The sequence below is a fragment of the Gavia stellata genome, chromosome 1 (assembly GCF_030936135.1).
Source record: "Gavia stellata isolate bGavSte3 chromosome 1, bGavSte3.hap2, whole genome shotgun sequence".
Lineage (NCBI taxonomy): Eukaryota > Metazoa > Chordata > Aves > Gaviiformes > Gaviidae > Gavia > Gavia stellata.
This window is the reverse complement of record NC_082594.1, coordinates 74,874,808-74,889,282: the sequence shown is the minus strand read 5'-3', so window position 1 is coordinate 74,889,282 and position 14,475 is coordinate 74,874,808. Positions and strand designations below refer to the sequence as shown.

General features: G+C 40.7%; 1 protein-coding gene across 3 annotated transcripts in view; it reads left to right on the top strand.

Moving 5' to 3' along the window:
* SLC9A7 (solute carrier family 9 member A7) overlaps positions 1-14,229 on the top strand; it is a 77,058-nt gene extending 62,829 nt beyond the window's left edge. For 2 of the 3 annotated variants that reach the window (XM_059835995.1, XM_059836015.1), the window contains 4 exons: positions 834-897; positions 3,416-3,498; positions 6,908-7,013; positions 13,920-14,229. In XM_059835995.1, the coding sequence (XP_059691978.1) occupies positions 834-897; positions 3,416-3,498; positions 6,908-7,013; positions 13,920-14,168 (502 nt within the window). In that variant the 3' untranslated portion in view covers positions 14,169-14,229. The remainder of the gene's footprint in view (positions 1-833; positions 898-3,415; positions 3,499-6,907; positions 7,014-13,919) is intronic. The other variant, XM_059836005.1, reaches the window with a different exon arrangement.
* Positions 14,230-14,475: the final 246 nt, after the last annotated feature.

Here is a 14,475-nt window from a genome sequence, read left to right as displayed (position 1 = left end):
ACAAATAGCTACCCCCAAAACAGACCAGAAGAACCTGAACATCATTACAAGGATCAAATACCCATCTTGGATAGGAGCACTATGTGAAAGGATGGTTCAGTATTAAGATGCTCACTAACTATGCAAAAGGGAGTAGACAAGTTTCTTATTAACATATTATTCTGTAATCATCCACCTTCTCATTATACAGACCCTCTCTCACTCAGGTGGGAGGCTGGACTAGACAGACCTCTTGTTAATCCACTGTGGCTGTGTTGCATTAGGTGAATGAAACGCAGCAAATTAAAATTATGAGTCTTTATAAAAAGTATTTTTGTTTGTTCACACAGTGCATTAAAACTTGGGTGATGTGTGTGGCTTTTTTTTTTTTAATCGTATATTTCGGCCATTCTCAGGCCTATCTGGCAGCTAGGTTATTTGCTGTGTCAAATATTTAGGCTGGGCTTATCCTTAATCTCTGATTTCTTGCTGCCGGACATGAGGAATGTTCTCCACTGGAGAGGATGCCACCCACAGTTCACCTTTTAAGCCAAAAATAGTATTTACCAGTGTCCTAAAAGAACTGGCAACAAAGGTAAGCAGATAAAGTTGATGCCGAGATGGAGTTAAAGCTGTTATCTACAGGTAGTTGCTGCTTGAGTGAAAAAGTATCTTGTTTATAGCTATGTAACTGCAGGGGAATAATGGACAGCTCTTCCTCAAACTATTCTTATAACCTCTGAATGCAACTTTGCTGGGTGCCTAAAGTGCTTTTTAAAATGCATTCTGCCAAACTTGCAGCATTTGCAACCCTCAGTAACACCACTTGCTTTGTTTTCCTAATGTTTCTGTAGGGTTGGGGTTGACCCAGATCAGGATCCTCCACCTACTAATGACAGCTTTCAAGTCTTACAAGGAGTAAGTAATTACATAACTTCTCTATTAGGCTGATCTTATTTTATAACTAAGACGATAAAGAAGTGCAGAAACTATGTGCATGGATAAAACCTTCCTCTCCTAGCTGGCAAGTCAGTAGTGCATCTTACTGTATAATATTCAAACTGAAAAGTATTCTGTGGTGTTGGGTGTAATGCTGCAGCGTTCAAATCTTTGTGTATGCATGTGTCTATATATATATAAGGCATCAAAAACCTTCCCAAATCTACTAATATTCTCTATTTAACCATGCGCTTTCCTCTTCCCCCATCCACCCAACATACTTGCTTTTAACATGCAACAGCATAAACAGTCCTCCCCAAGACTGACCCAGAGATAATCCTCTTGGCTTCTGTTCAATAATTGATACCAAATTTTGGCCCTTGGAGTTAATTAAGTTCGCTAATCCAATCTCAGCTCCTGTATACCGTACCACAAGCCAGCTGGATCTTGCCTGCACTACCTAACACCTGTATGAGGCAAAAGGAGCACTGGAAAATTGTCGTTTACATACAGCAAACTGTTGCTGTGAATCTTTAGTACAACTTTCTATGCATCAGTAACAACCCAAGAGTTGACTTTTTTCCCTGAAAAAGGCTATTTGCAAACAAAGCTATCGAAAGATTGGTGTTCATAGCAGAAATTTCGGTTTTCCTCATCTGTAAGTTGAATGAATTCACAGGAGGAGTGAAAGGTCTGGAAAAAGAAGAAACAACCCAACATTTCCTGAGGCTTAACTGGGAGCTTCCTCTGTCCAATCCTTAGTTTACACTCTCCCAGAGTACTGTTTGACACTAATTGTTCAGTAGCACAACTGGTTGCTTATGTGGGAACCTGCTAGAGGAAGTTGAATGGCAGGAAAGATGGATGACTTTGGACCCAGAGGATGCATAGGGTGCGAGTGTGTGAACTCTGCTTTGTAACCCTCCGGCTGTATGATGCTGGTGTTCAGGCTGGTCACAGATAACGTGCATGGGATACTTGCTGTATTTGGGATCAGCTTTCTTACCAGTGGTTTCTCCTGCCTTTTTTCTTTTTTTTTGTCACAGGTTGTACAGATAAGAGTTACTTGCTCAGGAAGCATCTCTTTCATTGCAGAAACTGCATTAGGTATCTCTGTTCTTTGTAGAAGCCTGTGTCCAGCACTCAAAATAGATTTTGAAATGGTGGGTCTGGGTACCAAAAAGGGTGTACTTTGTTTTGTAGCTATCTGGAAGGAACCAGAAGGCCAGGCCTCAAAACACCTTCTACAATGAAGGCCACAGATATTGCATAAAACCAAGATTAGGAAGTGGTATTGTGGTAAGATGTCTTTTGGCCAGTTCAGACTGAGCTTGTCAGTATTTGAGGAATTGCTTTAACAAGAAACAGAGCATGGGTATTCTGTTCTCATTCAGTGTCTGGGTGGAAATAACTTGTTTGCTTTTTTCCCATGTAAACATAAAGCGCTTACCCTTTGTTTCCCTCTTCAGCTGTGCATTGCATTTCTAATGGACTCCATTAGTCAGTTCCCTTTGGATTCCTCTTACACCAAGCCAAGATTAGCAGCATGTCACAGTTAAAGAAAATACATTATTTGGGAGTGAAAATGTACTAAGCTTTAACTCTTGATGGATCACAGACTTTTTTGCAGATCAGAAGTACACAGGGCAATCCCGTCTTGTTCTTTTCTAGTAGCTTGGAAGATGATTCATACAAGGCATTCTCACTTCATCTCTTTTCCTGTGTTTAACTTTGTCCCCCAGCCAAAAAAAAAACCCAGCCAAAAACAGTAACAAAAGTAAAAACAAATGCAGCTGCAGACCAGCTGGTATGATGACTTGCAGCACAAGTAAAGGGATTATATTTAACACTGTTAGCAGTGTTAGGTATATCTGAGCTTGATATAGCATTTAGGAAATTTGCATGACCTTCCTCAATTGTGATTTTATATGGAATCACTGTTAAGCATGTTCTGTAAGTGTGGTATTTTTCATCAGGTTTGTAAGAGTTTATCAGGTATGGTAAATTTTCTTGTTCTTCCAAGGAAGCAATAGGCTTAAGGAAAGAACATTGAATAGACCTAGAGTTAAGGAAGCAAACCAAGTAATGAGTAGGGATCAGTCTGGACTATTCCAGTTCATTTATTTGGGGAGAAGGATGGAGACAGGACATCAGTGAGGTTTATTTGTCAGTTTTGAACTTATTTCTGTATCCATTACAGCATTAATTGTGCGATAACCTTTTAGACTCAAGGGAACTTGGTGGTAGAGGGCTCATTAAGGTAACTTGAGGGTAATGAAGAGGGCCTACTTCTTCTCTGCAGTCATTTCTGGTATTTCTGGGGAAAGTAACCTTCTCAGCACAAGCACGTCTCTAAATAGCTTTCTTCTACAGTCCAAGTACAGTATTGAAGTAATTTGGCTTTTTTGGACAGGACATTATAACATGAATGACTGGAATGTATGATTTGGTTTTTTTCTGCCTGAAATAATTGAATATGTTTTTATCTTATTTTTAGGATGGCCCAGATTCTGAAAGAAGGAACAGGACAAAGCAGGAAAGTGCTTGGCTCTTCAGGCTATGGTATAGCTTTGACCATAAGTATCCTTTTGAAAACACAGCTTAACTTCAAGGCATGAAATGTTCACTTTTTTCCTTTCCATGTACCCATACGTAGCCTTAAGCACTTGAGAGAGTCAAAAATGAGGAAGATGAAGAATTAGACAGGTTCAAGGCACAGAACTGAAGCTTGAACTTGCTGACTCAGAAGACAGACCTTTCCATTCTCTAATGCATGATATGTCACACTTGCCCTTGCACAGAGGGCAGAAACCAGTCAGTTCTAGGAGCTGAAGTTCCTTCCTAAACAATGAGACAGCTAATTAACTATTTGAGATCCTCCGGTTTATTCCACTAATCCGTTCTCATTTTCATTGATGCTCATGGCACAAACTAGTTTTCCAGTTTATTGTACATGTCTAAGGCCCCACTCATTGCTCTGAAGAGCCATCTGCTTTTGTGATGAAGCCCTCTTTGGAAACCCATTGCTAATAGGGCAAGTTCTGGAACTAAAAATCTACATGTGATCCAGCTTATTCCCTTCAGTATATCAGAAATTCCTATAAGTGTTTAAGTAAAGAGTGTCCTTGTGTATATAGTACAGTACAACCTTTCTGCAGCTATTATTATACTGTTTAGATAGCCTTGTTTAACCTTTTGAGCAATTTTTGTGTAACTGTCCTGTCTTTCATGCTTTTGTTTTTTAATCTACTTAGCATATTCTTAATCAGTATATCATACAGGTGCCCCTCCTTAACAGCTTACACTCACTTAGTGGAAAATGGCAAAGATAATCTTGTGCCCATGGCAAGTCACTTACACCCAGAAATTCAAAGAAGTTTCAGTTCTTGATTCTCAGTAATTTCTGGGGCAGTTAAATACACATAAATACCTGTGACAGGGCTTTAATCTTTTTGCAGCTTGCATCTGAGAAGTGAGTCTTTTCACTGGGGTCTTGGTCGTTGGTTGATGAGGGGTTGCTGGCCTGGCTGGAGCATTCTTTCCATGCCTTGTGCATCAAGATTTCCCACTCAGGGAAACCCAGATACAGTGTTGAAAGCATTCAGATCCTAATAGCACTTTCCTGTTCAGGATAAAATCTGTCTGTGACTGATGCTTTCAGATGCAGTAGTATTGGGCCAAAGCCCAGAAGGGCGCGTTATGTGCTAGTTGAAATTACTAACATTTATGAATATTTTAAGTTAACCCTTTGAGTTGTAGTGGCTGGTGTCAAAGTGTATTGAGGTAAATTTTTGTTATTTAAAGAAAAAAGACTTCTGTGGTAAGAGCACAGAAGGATCTGACTGTGCAGACTCTTTTTTTTTTTTGTCTTTTAAGAAGGAAGCAGAGCTATCCTCTTCCCCTGCTTTTACAAAAGGGATGTGCCTGAAAAAAGGAGTATTTGGCAATGCTGACTTCCCCTTGGCTGATGCTAGCACAAGTGCAGTCCCCAGCAGCTGCAGCAAGGGCGAGGGGAGTGCTAAGTGAAAATTACAGCTTAATTAGCTATTTCACAGAAACTTAAAGGATGCTGGTAGTGCGCTTGCTTTTTCAGTGGTGACTACCAATCTTTAGGGAAGGTTTTTGTGAAGTTTCTGCCAAACTGACATCCAGAGGCAGAACTGTATTACTGTGTCTTAGAGGTAAAATTCTGCTCCTTCTGTTGCAACTAGGCATTCAGATAAATGTTGGCTGGGTGGGGTTAAGTTGCCCGGAAGGTATGATCTTTAGAATTGCCACCTCTATACCCATGACTAAATGTCAAAATATTTTTTGCTGATGCATTCACTTGGTTTTTGGGTAGAAAGGCAGATTGTCTCAAAATTCACTCTTTGGAAGGGAACTTAACTTGAAAAAGATGCGAGTAAGATGCACTTGGCAGTGTGCTCCAATGCTGGCTATTGCCTGCAGAGCTCTGTGTGGATGGATAACCAGGAACTTCATTCCTGTGGAACGCTGAGTTCATTTATGTCATGGGCTGTCCCCTGAGTTCACCCACAATTGTTAAACATGAAGAAAACGGCAACTTTCAAGTACCAGATGTCTTTTACTGGGTTTATTACCACTGTGTGCCTGTCTGCCACAGGGCAACACAGAGGCTGGTAGGTCAGTGTAAGGGGGAAGAGTTTATTTCTTTCCAGGACTGGGTGTAGCCACACTGTTACTGGGGGAGGGAAGGAGGAGATATAACTCTGCAGTGGCATAATCACACCATTAATATGCTCAAGTAAACATGCTATGCCAGGGTCTGCTAAAGGGGAGGGATACATCTCTGCGAAAACAGCCCCTCTTTTTTTTTTTTTTTTAATCCTCTCTTTCCCCCCAAGCACCTGATCTATTGAGACCATTAGGGAAACCATGTTATATTTCACAAATGGACTTGATTCTTTCTGTGCATAGAAACCTAAGAAAGTAACTAGAATACCTGCAATATATATTCACATTTAAAATAATCAGACTGACTTAAAAAACAACAACAAAAAACCCAACAAAAAACCCCCTTCTGGTCCTGATTTCAGACCATGTTTTGAAGTCTTAGCACTTTCCTCTGAGCTCTGTTCTTGTGCCAGTCAAGGTCAGCATGCTGCTTTTGTAGCAGGGACATCTTTTTTTTTTTTTTTTTTTTTTGACTCCTGAGCATTTCCTTAGGCATATCATCAGTTTGGAGTACTAGCATGAACAAATATGTATTTACCTGGGGGCAGACCTATGAGGAGATGTGTAAAGACACCTTCCTTTCCCACCCCCATGCCCCCTCAATGTAATCTATGTAGCATTGCCTGGGCAGATGCTTTCCTTCCATGCTGTGTTACGTGGTTCTTGCCATACGGTCTTCCCTTCACCTTTCTGAGGCTTTGTATGGTATATATATGTGCACTGCAGATATGTCTTTGAGCCTTACCAGAGTAAGATCTCTGGTTGCATCTCTGGCTCAGTGGCCAGCTAGCAGTGGACCAGTTCAGGTGGCTGCTTGCTTGGAGGATGTTGGATGGACAGTATTTCTTTATTTCTCCGTGTTGAGCCACATAGGTGTGTCATCTCGTTACCTCTAGCTTGCAATCTTGACACCATGCTCCTATCTGCAGAGCAGAAACACCCTTGGACCTATTAACATTAAAGCACTTATACCTCTGCTTGCTCCTTTTGGCTCCAGAGAGCCCAAAAACTAGAAACGCTGCAACTGCTTGAAAATTTAAGAAAAGAGGTAGGTAGTTCCCCTTGCAGTAAATGTGCGGGTAAAGAAACTGCCCTTAAAAGGATCAAGGGAAAAATGTTGGGGGGAGATGCTTTTCATTTATTTGTTTACAAATGCAGATTTTTTCAATGGATGTTTTATCCACAATTATTGAGCAGCACATAGATCAAAGGCAGAACCACATTTATGTGCAATTGTCTTTTTATTTTCAATAGCGGTTTTCGAGCACTGATGTATTTTCCTTAACTACTTAAGTTATTTAAAGCCAATTCTCACTCACAGTGGCCCTCCATTAACCACAACTCTACCCAGCTGGTGTGGCCTCGTAGCCCGCTGTCTGACAAGTCCCCAGGTTTATAATGTAAGTAGAACGACTCAATACTTGTGTTTTGTTTTTCAGTTATTTAACTTCAGCAAAACATTTTTTTTCTTTTTAGGCAAAAGGTTGGTATGATATACATACTGCAAGAAAGTGCTGGTTTGTCCTAGGCAGGAAAGATTTAAGGTACTCTCCCCTGAGGCAACAGCTTCTGTTAGTAGAAATCAGAGATGATCTTCTTGTTCAAATATTACATTAAAAAAATAACATTTAAGGATATTAGAAGATTACAGGCCTAGTCAATAAACCAGTTCAGTGAATCACTGCAAAATATTCAGTCCCCTCTCAACACTTTTGGCCAAGATTCTTTTCCTGTTACTGCTAAGGTTGTGTTGAGGTCTCATTCAGAGAAGACACTGACACATTTACCCATGCTGGAAAGAAATCTGGTAGAGCTTCACTTCATTGTTTCCACTGTGAAATTTGAGATCACGTTTCAGAAACTGTTAATCAGTTACTTATCTCAGTCTAGCAGGTCACTATACTGTCTTTACAGCCATGTCTTGCAATAACTAATGCTTCATTCTCCTATTACTCTTGCAGGATCCCGATACATGTCATTCCTATCTGTACATTGCTTCTGAAATCTACAACTTTTTATGAGCTGCTTGTAAATAAAACCATAGTACTATGTGGGATCACTCAAATTTGGAGGTTCTCTGGAATGGTAATTGTAACATCTCTGCTATGTTCAAGTAGTCTTGGACCAGATTTCTCTTAATCTTTTCCTAGAAAGTTATGAATTCCACTTGCAACTTTGAAATCCTTCCCTGCATTTCCTTCTGGTATCATTAGCATCCATCTTTTACCTGATAGTAAAATTTCAAAGAAATTTGAAAGGTCTGCTGCCTATTTGGAGCTATTAGTAGTGCAAGAAATAGGCCTTGTTCCCATCTTTGCAATGCCACTGGAGGTCTTGAAACCGGTCTAGGCTGGAAGGCATTCATCAGACCAGTTAGCCTACTTGTGTGTTGCCCATGTGTCTGTCTATGTATGATCTTATAAGATTTGTTATCCAGTAATGGAGGATCTAACCAGAATGAACATGCAAGCTTTGGCTTTCATTTTCTTAAAAGTTGGGCTCTTTTTTCTCTTTACTCCTCATTCTTAGCTACTACTGTATGTGGAAACTTATTTAATTGGATTGGTTCTGTCACACACACTCTCTCCCTCTTGGGATGTTAACTTCTTCATTAAAAATGCTTATAAGGCTGCCTACTTTGTTAAGGTGTATAATGTGGAACTTTCACGTTGTATTCTCTCTTTTTATCTCTATTTCGGTGCATTGCTGCACTAATCTTAGAAAAGCATATAATTTTGAGATTTTATTTCTAGTTTCTTTTCCAGATTTCCAAACTCTGCAGTTGATTTATTGCTTTTTGTTTCTTTGCATGGCTGGCTTTGCTACAGCACTTGACTGTACCATTTTATTACTGGCTAAAAAGCTGTGGAATCTTTTTGCACTCCTATTAAGTGCAGGTAAAGCAACTGAGAAAGCCATGTCTTTGGGGGGGACAGAAACTGCTTGGAATAGTTGTGCTTTAGTGAGGTATTTCCAGAAAAATGGAATGGTACATTTGAGAGAGTTAAAGACTGAAGACTTTGAATTAAACAAGCAAAAAAGTCTGTAAATACTCAGCAGAATGTAACATAGCTGGAAAATGTGTTTCAAAAAGAAGTAGTAAATCCTAGATCTCACTCAAGTGTATGTCTGAGCAGTTATGACATCTACAAAGAGAAGAAAGCATACAAGTACATGGCTATACTGACTGTATAGTTGTGTATTTTTTCAGCTTTTTTTGTTGTTTTTTTTCTCTCCATCTTTATTACAACCTTACTTAGAATTCATTTTCACTTCCATGAATGGGAGTGCATCTTTTTAATTAGGTGCCGAAGCAGGGTTTTAAAGTCTGAAAGTCACATAATCTTACTACATAGTCCACCTACAACCTATTCCTAAGTATGAGATTGTGTCCTCTAAGCTTGAATTTGCATGTGTACATGTAAGGTTCTGAGTCAGCACGCAGGGGTGAGGTACAGTGGATTTTTTCCAGCGCTGTCCTTACTATTCCTTGCTGATGTTCTCCCACTGCTTTAAGACTGTGCCACTGGGCTCACCATTAAGTGTTTCCCACCCAAACAGAAGCCAAGCTGGAACTTAAAAGCATGAAAGGTTGCTGTAGTTAGTGTTTAAAATGATATTTTCTAAAATTCACTCCTATTTTTCTTTCCTGGTGTTATCTTTAGTGCATGACCATTTGGCAGGGCTTTCCTATTTATCCCAAATTAATGTAGGTCATTTTTTTCTTCCTTTTTGACATGTCTTTTGAAACTTTAGTAACTCTGTTTCATCAACCAGTTATCCCATTTAGGAGAAACATCTGTGTTATCACCTGCTCTTCCTGATGAAGCACTCCTGGGGTTTTTTTGCTTGTTTGTTCAGGGGTGTGTTTTGTGTCCTACACACTCTCCCACTCTTTTTTTAATTTTTTTGAAATTTTAGTTCTTGCACCATACACTGTGACAACTTGGTATGAAAGTAATGGGAATTTAATTATTTCTCTAAGTATGCAAACCTAGTAAAGAAACTTCACTTGCAGTCTATGTAAGTCTTGGAGGTAACTTTCAAAATTTGTAAGAAAACTATTCAGCCATGTCTCCCCCCTCCTCTTTTGTAGTGGTTCTAGCTTCATAGCAAAAATTGTTTAGTTTCCTTGCTGAATTTGAACTCAGCTGAGAAATAGGGAAACTATAAGTGGAGCATCAGACTTAAGTTGTAATATATTTTGCATGCATACTACTTGATGCTTTTGTTTTGGAGCCACAAAATAAGAAACTTCTGATGCAAGTTTTGTCATCCGTGATGCCTGTGTTGTATTCAGCACCAGCAGTGTACGCGATGGCTACCAGTGCTTTGTATGTGCGGCATACTTTGCATGTGCTGCTTTTTTCACTGCCTTAGGAGTCAATAAAGACTGGCTTTGTAAGCAGTAACTCTAAATAAGCTTTAGCTGTTTTAACACCTCCAGCATGCATTCTTAGGAGCATGAGCAGATTTTACTACAAATGGGACAGAATGCTGTGAGGTCCCTCAGGGTTATGGTCAGCACATCAGAGCAAAATTGAGTCTTTTGTAGGGTTTTGGATTTAGGTACTTAGCCATTCTAGTTTGTCAGTTTAAGTAGTGAAGTTCAGACCTATGTTTCTTGAGTGAATTGAAGCTATTCCTACAGAACTGTAGGGGATTACAGAGGCCAATTTAGGGTTATTTTTGGAAGAATTTCAAGTCTCTAGGGATCTACTTGGATACATTCCCTGTCTTTCTTGAAGGAATTGTTCATGCTGCATGAAGCACAGTACGTTTATTCACCCATCCTCTTTGCTTGCAAACATAGCAAATCCGTATACTACATGGGATTGTTCATGGATGTTCTCTGGGGAAATATATGAAATAAATTGCCTGCTGCTTGCAGTGCTATTCAGAAGTGAAATAAATAAGTGGAACTTGGCTCATACAAGGCAATGTTTGTTCACTATGTTGTGAGAAAGTTCAATGTTTTCTCTGGAACGGATCATCTTTATGTACATGTAAGTGTAGCCTGGGACAAACCAGCAAAGACTGAGTTAGGACTTGCCATGTAGTATAAAGCCTGTGGCCCTCTCCTTTCAGTATCATACTTCCAGGAGCTTTTCAGCCTTTTGGGGAAGCTCAAGTGTAGTGTGCGTTCTTACCAGTTTCTTATCTGATAGGTGGCTGCAAGTATTCACTGTTAAACAGCATTGCGGAGACAGGAGATGCTTTGGGAGCTTGGTGCAGCCACTTCACACATAGCCCTGGTACGCTGTTAGCCCTGCCTTCCCCTCCTTGGTGCTTCAAGGGCACTTCAAGGACAAGCACCATGAAAGGCAACTTGTGATAGAGCTTCTCAGCTTCTTTGACTTCTTAAAACATAACTAGTCAGAAACTGTCTGCTTCTTATTTAGTTTTCTGCTTTTCATCTTTAGTTGACTGTCTCTTCTTCAAAAACAGAATACGCAGATTTTCTTAAACAGCTAATTATTTTGTGTACCTTTTTTAAGCGTCTTGGTCTTGTCCCTCAGACTTTCACTGTTTTGCAATGGAAAGCTTGTAAAGGCTGTTTCTGCCTACTATAGCTGAACCCTTTAATTTCTGCCTTTTTTCTTTTTAAGATATTGACAGTAGTTCAGTGTTCTCTTTGCAATCAAAGAAAGCATGTGTCCTAAACTGTATTTGCTCTTTGAGAACAGCGCTTTCTATCACAGTAACCCTGTCTCTAATAAGCTATGATAAATTTGGATGCCACAAAGGTTCTGGAAAAATTAACATTAATTCTAAGTAGGGCTTGTCTTGCACCTGACACTGAACAGGACCATTTCTTTCATTGGTTTTGGTAAACTCCTGACACCTCTTCCAGTCCTCGTTAGTTAAATATTTTGTATCATCTAGAGGCTTCTGCTGCTTTCTTTTGGGTGATTACCATTCTGAGGTAATGACAGGAAGCTTTCCCAGGAGGTTTTATTTAGCCAGGCACTGCTTTTTTCATCGCAGACATGTTAATCAGCATTTTCAATCTCAAGTGCCCTGAACTCCTGTTCTGCAATACAGGTAGGGCTTTCTGGTCAGGCTGATCACAGGCATCCTATCTCACATAGCCTGTGCCCTCCTTCCTTTGGCAAAGTGGAAGAAAATTATGTATTTTGAGAATGTAGCCTGATCAGTCTCCAGCCTACCGAGAAGAACAATACACACACTTACATTTCAACTCTTGCAAAGCAGTATGGAGCTATTCACAGAATCACGGAATCATTAAGGTTGGAAAAAACCTGTAAGATCATCAAGTCCAACCATCAACTATAACACCACCATGCCCACTAAACCATGTCCCACAATGGCTCGTCCACACATTCCTTGAACACCTCCAGTGAGGGTGACTCCACCACTTCCCTGGGCAGCCTGTTCCAATGCTTCACCACTCTCTCAGTCAAGAAGTTTTTCCTAATATCCAGCCTGAACCTCCCCTGGCACAACTTGAGGCCATTTCCTCTAGTCCTGTCACTAGTCACTTGGGAGAAGAGACCAACACCCACCTCTCTGCAACGCCCTTTCAGGTAATTGTAGAGAGCGATAAGGTCTCCCTCAGCCTCCTCTTCTCCAGACTGAACAACCCCACTTCCCTCAGCCGTTCCTCATAAGACTTGTGCTCCAGACCCCTCACCAGCTTCGTCGCCCTTCTCTGGACACGCTCCAGCACCTCAATGTCCTTCTTGTAGTGAGGGGCCCAAAACTGAACACAGGATTCGAGGTGCGGCCTCACCAGTGCCGAGTAGAGGGGCACGATCACCTCCCTACTCCTGGTGGCCACACTGTTTCTGATACAAGCCAGGATGCTGTTGGCCTTCTTGGCCACCTGGGCACACTGCTGGCTCATACTCAGCTGGCTGTCAACCAGCACCCCCAGGTCCTTTTCTGCGGGGCAGCTTTCCAGCCACTCGTCCCTGAGCCTGTAGTGTTGCATGGGGTTGTTGTGACCCAAGTGCAGGACCCGGCACTTGGCCTTGTTGAACCTCATCCAATTGGCCTGGGCACATCGATCCAGCCTGTCCAGATCCCTCTGTAGAGCATTCCTACCCTCAAGCAGATCAACACCCCCACCCAACTTGATGTCGTCTGCAAACTTACTGAGGGAGCACTCATTCCCCTCCTGTAGAGCATCGATAAAGACATTAAACAAGACCAGTCCCAAAACTGAGCCCTGGGGGACTCCGCTTGTGACCGGCCGCCAACTGGATTTTGCTCCATTCACCACAACTCTCTGGGCTCCGCCGTCTAGCCAGTTTTTTACCCATCGAAGAGTGCAATAGGGAAATAATTGTTTTCACATAGGGAAATTGTATTTCACATAGGGAAATAATTGTTTTCAGTCGCAAGAAAGCAAGCTTATAGTACTGATAGAATTTTCTTCAAATATGAGGAAGCACCATTTTCTGACCAGTTCAGCTGTTTTGCCTTTTACCAAGGCCATGTTAAACAGGAGTGAAACACGGTACAATTGCTTGCTGTTGTAACAAAACACTTAAGCATAATACACTGCAGCAATTTCTAGCCTCTGACCATATATTTCATCCCATCTCTGCCAAAATAAATTCACAGGGTTTCGTGAGCCACTTTCTTAAATGAATTTGAAAAGAAAACATACCAGAACTAGTTACAAAACTATGAAACAAGCACTTTCTTGTATTACTTTTTTGTACTTTTATGGCTCGGGAGCATTCCTAAGAACTAGGTCAAGTAATTCTCTGTTTAGTATTAGGTAAGAGTAAGCAGATAGTTTAAAAGAGTGTGGTTAGCTTTCAATCTATAACGAGAATTTGTTGAGGAAACCTTGAATATAAAGAATTTGGGCCTAATGAGTTCTTACCGGTTTGCACAAGTTTTTTACTAATGACCTTGTCTAATTAGCAACAGATGCATCTTTGACTGTATCTGGAGGGACTTAACTGTGCTTGGTCTCCAGTCTTTTTTGTGTACTGCCTTCTAAATTGTCATGCAAAAAACAGTGTATACTGCTCATCTCTCCTGTACTTCTGGTAAACTTCCAGTGCTATTAAATCCCTCGTTACCTGTTTCATAATCTAGTTCTTGGATTCAGCTCCCCCTTGTCTTTCCACAATAGCAGTAGTTATACAGGGAGCAGTAAGCTGATTTGCAAGCACTGGGTTCAAGGTTATTTTTAACATTTCTTAAGGTGAACTTTACCGCTTACTGCTTCTGTATTGACACATAGGTAAACTCTTCTGTTCAGTTACCTTCTTGGCAATGACCGGATGTTGTGCACTGTACAAAGATTTTTCTTCTTTTTTTCCCAGAATCAAGAGCAGCTTAGAGAAGAGGATTCTGACTTTATTCTGAATGACGGTGACCTTACTGTGACATATGGTGATACAACAATAACTGCAAACGGTTCTTCTGGCCTCCATACAGCTACCACTAGCCTTGACGGCAAGAGAACAAAAAGTAGTTCAGAGGAAGCACTGGAACATGATTTGGGAGCAGCAGATCATGAAGTTACAAGCAGGGGTACCCGGCTAGTATTTCCTCTGGAAGACAATGCATGATTACTGACTCAGTAAAAATAACTCTAGCTCTGGATGGATCAAGGAAGACTGCAGGCCACTGTGTCACTTGAGGTGGGGATGTTTATTTAAACAACTTAACATGCATAAGTGGTTTTATTAGGGTCTGAAGATGTCATCTATTTTTTACTCAAGATGCTGATGGTGGGGTTTTCTAAATGTCTGAAAACAGATGAATGAGAACTGGTCATTCTCCTCTTTTCAACCACATATTGAATCCAAGTATAATTAGCATGCTGCAATTGTCTTGTTCAGCTGCAGCAGCTCTCTCTGGAGAGGTACACGAAAA